Here is an 11,213-nt window from a genome sequence, read left to right as displayed (position 1 = left end):
GTCAGCGCCACTTGATCGCCCGTTTGAAGCCTTTTCTTCTCTCCCCCATTACTCTTTGCAGAGGATTAATATTGTTGTAAAGCCTGAGAAGTACATCTGCGTCTAACTTAGCACGATACATCATCATCATCATAGATTGTATCAGCCCTCACCCACCAGCAGAGGCTTGTACCTGACGTCCTCCAGCCCAGCCCAGGTCCTGGCACTCCCAGTAGTGGAATGACTGACTGACTGAATGAATGAATAGGTGGATGGGTGGATGAAATCTAACTTTTGGAAAGAGCTAGGTGAGTGAGTTGGGGCAGGCTTGACTGTAGATTCCAGAGCCTGCAACACCCTTGTGCACATGCACACACACACAGACATGGCACAGGTGCAGGAGTACCCAGCAGGCTTGGCACACCCCTACAGTAGGACACACACACGTGTGTGTGTGTGTAACATCAGGTAGTGTGTCCCACAGAAAATCATCAGTACTCTTCTCACCCAGGCCCCAGCCTATCTTACTCCCTGTACCCTAGATGTCTGCAGGATGCTCTCACACACACACACACCCCTCTAGTCCTTTGCTCTTGCACCCCACCCAGCACTGGCACTGCTGGCGATACCTCTCTCCTCTTTCAAGTCCTGGTCTCAGAGAGAAGGGGCTCCATGGGGCAGCACTATTAGAGCCCCCCACTCGCAGCCCCTGCAGCCTGGACGATGGTTAGACCCGCTTCCAGGAGTCTGGGAAAGTAGGAAATGTCAGTACCACCACCCCCATTGGTGAGGCTGGAATCCAGCCCTTTCCTGTAGGGCGGCACTCGTGTGCTCTTGCTGGCCCAAGTGCTGGGCTCCTCGCCAGTGGTAAGTGCTCAGAGCTGTATCTTGTGTGCAGAGCCACAAGATGAATGCGGTGGCCTTCCTTGACAGTCAACTTTACTCAAATATTTGGGGCCTCCACCACCATTTTTAATGGAAACTAATACAAACACATTATGGAAAAGATTGTGAAATTTATATGAGCTTTCAAAGATAACAGGAGAGATTTCAAAGGTATTTCATTCTTGAGACAAATGCTTCAGGCTATTCCCCAACTCAGTGCAGTTCCCTCTCCACTCCAGTGGGAAAGTTTGAGAAATGTAAAACTAATGCATTTTCCCTCTCTGTGTGATTGTTATTTTTATGAAGATTCATTGAGACTCTAAGACCCAAAGGAATACCTCCCTGATGGAGGAGGGATTCAGACTGATGATGGCAGACCAGATCCTTGGAATGTCTGAGCCAGAAGGGATGTTAAAGAACAAGTCAAGTCCCTTACTAACAGACAGAAAAGGTCCAGAAAGGACCTCTGTGACATGTCCAAGGTTACAGAGCCCCATCTCAAGGCTGTCAAGCCTACCTGCTTTTGGAAACAGTTCCAGCAACCACTTAACATGCCCCGCCCCCCCGCCCCTCCCCCTGCCAAGATCTAGAGCTGCAGCTCAGGGGACTCATGCCCTCCGCAGGGGCAGTGACAGTCTTCTGTCCATCTGTCCATCCTTCCACAGGTGGTTCCAGAGCCAGCCAGACCCCAGAAAAGGCGCACACAAGTTGTCTACATCCAGCTTTTTGCACCACCTGCTTTCTGTTCCCTGCCCTTGGCAATGGCCTGGTCACATTCTCTCTACCCAGATGTTTTTGAAGTTGTTATAACCTTATTATTTTATATTAATCACTAATTACAGTTTGTATGAGTCAGGGTCCTGGCAGGAAAGAGAAGGCACACTCAGAAAGGGCTCAACTGAAGAAAGTTTAATGGAGGGACTGTTTACAGAGGGCTGGTGAAGCACCCATAGACTAAAAACTGCAGGAAGCCATTACCACCCACGGGTGCAGAAGGACAAGAAGAGGGCGTGAGGTGACTGGAGCCCAGTGAGGGCCAGAGGCGTGAAAAAGGGGCCAACCAGCAAGAGAAACACAGCCTCTGGCAGAACTGCAGTGAGGAAAGGAGGGAGTGAGGGAGAAATGCCCCCACCACCTCTCCTCCTGTCTTCTGCCGGGACCTCCCATTGGCCAAACCATCTGGAAGCCAGATGGCAAAGGAGCCCAGGTGAGGCAGTCCACAGAGGACATCCTCCCAGGTAGAGAAGCAGAGAAGAGAGGAGGGCAGCCGAGGGACACAGAATACCAGCACATGGCTAATTTCTTTCTTCCGTTTATCTCTGCTTGTGAAGTGCCACATCAACCATTTCTCAATGGTTCTTGAGTGCTGCTTGCTGAGTTTCGATTGGCTAAATATTACCTGTGGTCTGATTGGACCAAGCATCAGCCAAAAATGGCCAATCCCAGGAGAATATGGAGTGAAATTGTCCTTGCAGTGAAGTCATGCGCTATGAGCTTTATTTTTCACAGCTCAACAAATTCTGCACGTGTAGTAGCCCCAAACCCAATGTCCTTCCTCTCAAAAATGCTGAAAATAGGCATTGCTTCCATTTACATGAACAATGGGTGAAGCTTAAAAGGGTGGGCTGAGTACATCACATTCTTGCTTTTTGTGATCTGGAAGGAGGCCCAGGGTCAGTAAGGCCCTGGCCCAGTCAAAGCTATGGGCTGGAGAACGAAATTGGGCCATTTGTAGAGACGTGGATGGATCTAGAGACTGTCATACAGAGTGAAGTAAGTCAGAAAGAGAAAAACAAATATCGTATATTAACGCATATATGTGGAACCTAGAAAAATGGTACAGATGAACCGGTTTGCAGGACAGAAATAGAGATACAGATGTAGAGAACAAACATATGGACACCAAGGGGGGAAAGTCGCAGAGGGGGGTGGTGTGATGAATTGGGAGATTGGGATTGACATATATACACTAATATGTATAAAATGGGTAACTAATAAGAACCTGCTGTATAAAAAATAAATAAAATTCAAAAATTCAAAAAAAAAAAAAGCTATGGGCTGGAGGCAGTTACTGGAGTTCATCTCATATGCCAATTATAATCACTAGATCTGTGTGCTAACAAGGATCCTGAGGCTGCATCTGGCCTCAGCAGTGCCATGATTGATTCGTGATGTCATGGACAATAAGAGTGGTGGTACAAGTGCCATCTTGGACCTAAGCAGTTACCTAGCTTGGTTTTGACAGAGCTTCTGTGATTTCCTCTATCAGCCTGTGACTTCCCTCGCTCTCATCCTTCTCCCTTTCCCTCGCCATGTTGGATCACACTGAGTAAGTGCAGCCTAGGAATACATCCAGCTGGCTCCACCTCAAACCCTCTAGCCAGCTGACCAAGGAACCTGATCATGCTGTTCTCCATAGGCCACCACCCACGTGTACGTGACCATCGTGGACGAGAACGATAACGCGCCCGTGTTCCAGCAGCCCCACTACGAGATCTTACTGGATGAGGGCCCGGACACAATCAATGCCAGCCTCGTCACCATCCAGGCACTAGACCTGGATGAGGGGCCCAACGGCACAGTTACCTATGCCATCGTTGCAGGCAACATCATCGACACCTTTCGCATCAACAGGCACACGGTCAGCAGCTGGTGGCGGGGTCCAGAAAGAGGGTCAGCTGGCTAAAGGGATTGGAGGGGAGCTCAGTGACACCATAGGGGTGGGAGCAGAGCAGAGATGGAGTCCGGGAGGAAACTGGGGGGGCAGCCAGTACGGGAGGATGAAAAGGTTGGGTGGGGCCCGGTTTAGAGGACAGCAGGGGATCCCTGTTATGGCCAGGATGATAGGGCCTACCTCCCTCCTGGGGTGGTCAGAGGGTGCCCCAGACCCACCACCTGTTGATCCACCCGCGTCCCCTCTACTTATCCTGCAGGGCGTCATCCGTGCTGCCAAGGAGCTGGACTACGAGATCAGCCATGGCCGCTACACCCTGATCATCACCGCCACGGACCAGTGTCCCATCTTGTCCCATCGCCTCACCTCTACCACCACGGTGGGTGGGTGGGTAGATGGGACACAGCCCCAACTTGGGGGTGGGGTAGGACAGGTCACAGAAGGGTCCTGTGGGGAGGCGGGGTTTCCAGGAGAAACGCCTAAATCCACGAGCCCTGTCCTGTTCTCAGCAACTCACCCAAACTTGCAGTGTGACTTTGAGGGGGTTACTGAACCTCTCTGTGTGGCTGCAGCTATCAGATAGATGATGACACCTGCTTTCCTCCCCTTCATGGGAAGAGCACAAACTCCAGTCAAACCAACAGGGGTTCATGTCCCTGATCCTCTACTTCCTAACTGTGTGACTCTGGGCAAGTCACTTAATCTCCCTGAGCTTCACTTTCCTCCTCTGTAAAGGGGGGATAATAAAAAACTGTTTCAGGGTGTGGGAGGAGCAAATGAAACCAGAAGAAAGATGACCATAGTACAGTAATAAACAGAAGTTCATAGCATTATTATTAGTAATATTATTATGCCCATAGAGAGACTTTGACAATAACAATAACTTATCCGCATGAATAGCTTAAAAAGCCCTCCCACTTCCATTGAACAGTGTGATTCTTCCATCATCCTATGAGGCAGGATTAGCAGATCTAGTTTACAGATGAACAGCCCTGGCTGGGGTGCAGTCCTGACTAAGTTCACCCATCATCTCAGGTGCTTGTGAACGTGAATGACATCAACGACAATGTGCCCACCTTCCCCAGAGACTACGAGGGACCATTTGATGTCACCGAGGGCCAACCAGGACCCAGAGTGTGGACCTTCCTGGCCCATGACCGGGACTCGGGCCCCAATGGGCAGGTGGAGTACAGCATCGTGGATGGAGACCCTCTGGGTGAGTGGGGCCTGAGCTGGATGATGGGAGTGGCATGACCCAGTGGGCCTCTCCCCGACCCCACTCAGGAGCAGGATGAAAAAGGAGGTCTCAAGGTAACTAGCCCCACCATTGTGTGATGGGGCCTCAGTTTCCCCATCCATAAGATGATGGAAATAATCTTCTCCCAGGAATATGGTGAGAACACGCAAATCTGGGAGCAGAGGCTGGTAGCCTTGGAAGGTCACAGACTCCTTTGGGAGTCTGATAGAAAACACCCCTGTGTCATACCCAGAGAAAAGGCTCCAGGCAAGAGGAAAGACGAGCATCCTTGCCCCAGACCTTCAGGACCCCCAGATGCACACATGCAGGGAGCACCCAGATTTCTCTGCACATCTCATCATCCCTTAGTAGCCTCCACAACTACCCCGACTGTTCTCCTCAGTTGAAGCAGGGCTTGCCTGGCCAGAGCAATTTCTCAGGATAGTTTTTACTCACTTTTGTAGAGTAGGAATCCCAAAGTCAAGGCCTACTGGGGCCATGCAGGGAGCACACATGGGAGAAAAGGTCTGGGCAAGAGAATAGGGAGTAGTGGGGTCTGCAGCAGCCACAGCTCCGCTCTTGCCGATTGTGGGCAGGTTGAAATGCAGGCCCCGGGGTTGGGGCGGGGGAGCCCTTCGCATTTTTAAAAGAAATGCTGGAAATCCAAATCTTTGTGAAACATCCTGATTTTTAATTGAGCACTCAATAAGTATGTATTGAGCATATTTGCTGACCACATTCCAAATGCCGAGGATACAGAATGGTAAAAAACAGATACAAATCCCTGCCCTTATAGAACATATGTTCCAGTTGGAAGATACAGGCTATGAACATAACTGGTTAAGCAGACGACTTAGTCTATTGGGAGGTGCTAAGTGCTATGGAGAAATATAAAGCCAGGAGATGGGGAATGCCAGGGTGAAGGCTGCAGTTTTAGAAAGAGTGCTCAAGGAAGACCTGTGCAAGGAGGTGACATTTGAGCAAAGACCTGAAGGAGGTGAGGAATGGGTCATGTGGACATCCAGGGAAGACCATGACAGACGGAGCAGCAAGTGCAAAGGCCCAGAGGTTGGAGTGTGCCTGGCTTGTTTACAGAGGAGCAAAGCGACCCAGTGGCTGGCATGAAGCCAGGCGAGGGGAAGAGTAAGAAGAGATGAGATCAGAGAGGTAATAGAGACAGATGTTGGGTCTTGTAGGCCATTATAAGGACTTGGCTTTTTCTCCGAGTAACATGGGAACCGTAGGAGAGCTTTGAGCACAGGAGCGATGTGATTTGACTTAGATTTCAACAGGAGCACTCCATTTCCTGAGCTCAGAGCAGACCATAGAGGTTAAGGAATGCCTGGTAGGAGCCTGTTGCAGTCACTGGGGCTAGAGATGGTGTAGCTGGGACCAGGGAAGCGGCACTGGAGATCGTGAGAGTTCTGGTATATTTCATAGACGGCCAACAGGACGTGCTGACTGATTGGATGTGAGATGTAAGCGAAAGTCAAGGATGACACCAAGGTTTTGGCCTGAGTAACCGTGCTGTTAGCAGATGGGAAGACTGCAGCAGGAGCAGGAAAGGTGGGGCGGTGGGGAGGAGGGTGAGGTTAGGTTTGAGATGTCAGATAGGCCTTGGATGTACAAGCCAGGAGTTCAGGAGAGAGGTCTGCAGTGGAGAGGGGTATTTGGGAGTAGTCACCCCAGAGATATTTGAAGGCATGAGATGAGAGGAGCGCACTGACACAGCAGGCAGAGGAGAGGTTATAGAACCTGGGATGAATTTTCAATTAAGAGGTTAAAAACACAAACCCACTTCTGTAGGGCCAGGCTTGGAGCCCCTGCTGTCCAGAGCTTGCGGTGGGTCACTCTGTTCTGACATGTCACCCTTTCATGTCCCCAAAGTCCTTTCCCTGGCCAAGCACTGTGCCTTCCTGCTCTGCAACCAGCAGAGCATGGGCCTTTCTCCTGTGCTCTTGTCACACACACACAGCGGTGGTATCATTTCATGGGAGTCCTGCTCCTGTTCAGGAGGATGCCGAAGTCTGCTTTGACAGGTGGGTGCTGGGTGGGCAGCTGAGCCCCTCCCAGGAAGGGACCCTCTCTGCACCCGCCTCCAGGGTGCAGGGCTCACACTCATGCCCAGCAAACTGCAGACTGCTCCCTGCTACGGGCCTTTGCAGTCCTGAGCAGAACCTGCCAGGTTAAGTGCACACAGGATCGGGGCCAGCCTAGGAACTTGGGGCCTCATAGGGGCAGGCAGAGAGGCAGGCCCCTGGGGGAGTGAGAGGGGCCAGGAGTTTCCCCAGGCTGACCCGGCCTGGGGCTCCCTCCCCCTGGAAAGGAAGAGTAGACATTCACAGCCCAAAGATAACTTGGGGATCACGGAGCACTGCCCCCACTCCAGAGGAGATAAGCGGAGGCTGGGCGGGGTGAGGGGGATGACCTAGTGCTGTGCCGGAGCGGCTCGCCTGGGTCACGACCTCCACTCCCCACCTCTCTCCTCACCTCCGGGTTCCCTGACACCATGTTGGTAATTTGAAAAACTGACAAACACTATAAATCAGGGCTGTTTTCCTGGAAAGCCAGTTTAGCGACACCACGGGTGAAAGGATGTACTCCAAGCCACCCGGCTTCAAGGTCACCTTCCCACCACTGCAGCCTGAACCTGGAGGGGGCTCCTGCTGGTGGGAAGACATCAGGGCTGCCTGGGCTCTTATAAGCCCCACTAAGCTGCAAGGAGACACGTGGTCAAAGAACAGTTGGGAGGACTTCCCTGGTGGTGCAGTGGTTAGGAATCCGCCTGCCAATGCAGGGAACACGGGTTCGAGCCTTGGTCCAGGAAGATCCCACATGCCACAGAGCAACTAAGCCCGTGCACCACAACTACTGAGCCTGTGCTCTAGAGCTCACGTGCCACAACTACTGAAGCCCACGCGCCTAGAGCCCGTGCTCCGCAACAGGAAAAGCCACTGCAATGAGAAGCCCACGCACCGCAACGAAGAGTAGCCCCTGCTCAACACAACTAGAGAAAGCCCGCGCACAGCAGTGAAGACCCAACGTGGCCAAAAAAAAAAAAGAACGGTTGGGAAACAGGCCATGTCACTTGCGCCTCTCCCCCTCTATCCCGGCCTTCTCAGAAACTCCAGCGGCCCTTTCTGGTCAGGTCCACTCATTGGACCCCTTTCTTACATCCTCATCTTCCGTGTAAGCCCCCAGCTCCTTCACAGGGCTGCCTGGGCTCCCTTTCAGGATGCCCCTAATGATACAAAGAGCTGCCGTGGGTCCAGCATACACAAGGTGAACTGGGCCTTATCCAGCACCAGCACAACCCTGCTATGGTACCTCTTTATTAGCCCATTTTTCAGATGAGAACATCAAGGTGAGATTTAATCACATGCCCAAGGGCACATAGGAGTGAAGTCAGCATTGCAGACCGGGATATGACCGATGGGAAGCCTCTGCTTTTAACCCTCTATCTCCAGAAGGAGTGGAGGGTTGGGGGTTTCAGGCCCCGGGGCAAGCTGCTGAGGAGGGCATTTTGCCGTTTGGGGGCCTTTGACCTGCCTACCTCCCCCACTGAGCTGACCTTGTGGGGATCTAGCCTGGGCCCAGCCCCCAGCACCTCAGGCCTACTCCTGTGAGCCTTCGGAACCTCTTCCCTTCCATCAACGGGGTGGTTCGCTTCGGAGAGAAGGCAGCTGGCCACCTGCTTGCATGTGGCCAGGGGCTGAGACAGGGCTGGGAAACCCCTAGAAAGGGAATCCCCTGTTCTTTGGAGACCGTGGATTATCAGCCTCAGGAAATCCTGCTTCAAGTGGCTTCCGCCCCTCTAAGCAGGGTGTAGCCCATAGGACTGCTGGGAGCGGAAGGGCTGGTGGGAAATCCCAGCTGCAGGTGGGCTGCGGAGGGGCTGTTTTGGTAAATCGGAGCAGTAGGAGCTGGGGGCAGGGAGTTGTGAGGTAGGATGTGCAGGCAGAAGGGGCAGAGAGTTGTGAGGTAGGTAGAAGCAGGCAGGGAAAATCGTTGGGGAGCTTGGGCCTCTGTCCTTGCCGCACCCTTGCGTGCTGTGTGTCTGTGAGCGAGTCATTGCCCCACTCTAAGCCTTTTCCCCCAGATGTCAAAAGGGAAAGTGAAGGAAGTAACTTTCTCACTCTTCCCAGTTCCTGGGGGAGTGCATAGAGATGATCCCCTCTTCCTCACACTCTCCCCTCCTCCCTCATTCATCTTCCCTCACTTTCCTCAGCCCCCTGAGCACTCCTATCCAACTGGGACCCCACTCGCTCCCCTGTCATCCTGCCCCCCTGCTCTTCTCCTCCACCCCCTCCCTGTTCTTACCCCTCCCACCCTGGTCAGCTCTGAGTGCTAAGTCCCATGGATGTAGTGTGCTGAGATGCAGAGCCCTAGGTTCGAGTCCGGGTTCTATTGTTTACTTGCTATGGGGGCTCTAACAAGTCATCACCCTTCTTTTCCGTTTCATTTTCCAAAGGACACGGGATGGTCTCTGAGGTCTCGTCCAGTTCAGAGCCTGAGAATCTGAGGTTCTTGCTCTAGACATCCTCGGACATCTGGTCCCTCAGCCAGGCCAAGACAAGGATTGAAGCCAAAGGGCCAGCTGAGGGTCCTCAGCAACCTCAAAGAAAGGAAATCAGGGCCAACTAGGGGCCAAGGGATGGCCATAGGCCTGGAGAGCCCTGGCTGCGCTCCATGTGGCTCCATACCAGGGCTGAATGGAAGGCAGTTGGGGGCGTCCCTGTCCTCAATCCCTCCCGCTCCGTCCTGCGCCGGTGCCTCACCACTAGCAAGGAGTCCCTTTGGGGTTAGCTTTGCCCTTCCCCAATATCCTGTTTTACAAGATGTGGTATCTGGAAAGGATCGTACTTGGCAAGGCTTCCGACACCTTCGTTAATTGATTTCAGATCAATAGTGGTGATAAAGAGAGTGCTTGTGTAGAAAGGGAGCCCTCACTTTCTCAACATAACCGTCTTACCCAAGGTGGGTCCCTGGCCTGGCATCTCAGGCCTATCAGGGCATGAGTGGGCCCCTGCCCGCTTGTACCCCTAGGAGTTATCTGTTCTCCTGCCTCCTGCACTTCCCAGCCCTTGGCAGGTCCCATGAGGGTCTGAAGCAGGGGGTGCTGGAGGGCCCACGCCCCAGCTGTCCCTGACCCTGGTGAGTAAGGCTCACTAGAGGAAGCAGGGAAAGGCCTGGGCCCTCCACCACTCTTGGCCATTCTCAGCTAACCCTGGCTTCTCCTGGGTGACACCCAGGGGAGTTTTTGATCTCTCCCGTGGAAGGGGTGCTGCGGGTCCGGAAGGATGTGGAACTGGACCGGGAGACCAGTGCTTTCTACAACCTGACCATCTGTGCTCGAGACAGGGGGGTGCCCCCGCTCAGCTCCACGGTGAGTCTGGGGGCCCCATTCCACTGGCTACACCTCCCTGCCCCCTGAACTCTCCATAGAGACTCCTATAAACGCTGCCACCTTCGTGCCCATAGCAGCCTCAGGCTGCTCTGGAGCCAGTCCCGGCCCTCAGGGCCCCTACCAGACCTGCGAGTGCCTCGTGAGGCTCACCCCGTGGAGGCTGGACCTGGGGCCTGGCAGCTACGGCCACACGGAGCTCCCTGGGGAGGCTGTGCTGTCAGCCAGGCCTCCGCACCTGTCACTCTGCCATTTCCATCCCGCCCCTGCTTCTATTTTTCCTGCTTCCCTCTTATCCTCGTTTTCATCCTCTTGCCTTTTTTGTTATCATTTTCTTGGGCTTCCTCTTTCCTCCCCACGACCAGCTGCACCTTTCCTTCCTCTGTTACCACCGCCTTGCTATCCCGCTCCACCTGCCTCCTTGCCTCTTCCTCGGCCGCCATGTCCACCATCCCATTCTCTGCCTCCCCTCTCTCCTCCATCTCCCCCGCGCCCCCTTTTCTCCTGGTCCTTCTCCTTCACTTCCTCCTCTTCCCTGACGTGCCCCAGATGCTGGTGGGGATCCGGGTGCTGGACATCAACGACAACGACCCCGTGCTGCTGAACCTACCCATGAACGTCACCATCAGTGAGAACATCCCCGTCTCCAGCTTCGTCGCCCGTATCCTGGCCAGCGACGCTGACAGCGGGTGCAACGCCCTCCTCACCTTCAACATCACTGCAGGCAACCGAGAGCGGGCCTTCTCCATCAACGCCACGGTAGGGCTGGGTCTGACCCCAGGGAAGCCCCCAGGATTTTTCCTAAAAAACCGGACCCTGCCCTAGGGGCTTTTCTACTCTGCTGTCTGGGCTTCTGTTGGTTCCACTTCCTCCTCAAGTCTCTACCCTCCACTGGGATGTGGGGTCTCTGTGGGAAGCATGGAATCTTGGATTCCTAGGTGAGCCACTTCTGGGGTCCCTGTCACCCCAAGGCTTGTCGTGTGCAGGGATGGGACCAGAGCTTCGGTACCACTTGGTTTGTACCAAGGTGCACC

General features: G+C 53.6%; 1 protein-coding gene across 1 annotated transcript in view; it reads left to right on the top strand.

Moving 5' to 3' along the window:
- Positions 1-11,213, top strand: part of CDH23 (cadherin related 23) — a 452,316-nt gene that overhangs the window by 414,759 nt on the left and 26,344 nt on the right. Inside the window, exons 37-41 of the mRNA XM_082424358.1 lie at positions 3,284-3,505; positions 3,798-3,917; positions 4,574-4,754; positions 10,028-10,161; positions 10,729-10,938. Coding sequence (XP_082280484.1) covers positions 3,284-3,505; positions 3,798-3,917; positions 4,574-4,754; positions 10,028-10,161; positions 10,729-10,938 — 867 coding nt within the window. The remainder of the gene's footprint in view (positions 1-3,283; positions 3,506-3,797; positions 3,918-4,573; positions 4,755-10,027; positions 10,162-10,728; positions 10,939-11,213) is intronic.

This window comes from Balaenoptera physalus (genome assembly GCF_965194825.1).
Source record: "Balaenoptera physalus genome assembly, chromosome: 14".
NCBI lineage: Eukaryota > Metazoa > Chordata > Mammalia > Artiodactyla > Balaenopteridae > Balaenoptera > Balaenoptera physalus.
This window is presented reverse-complemented; position numbering and strand designations above follow the sequence as displayed.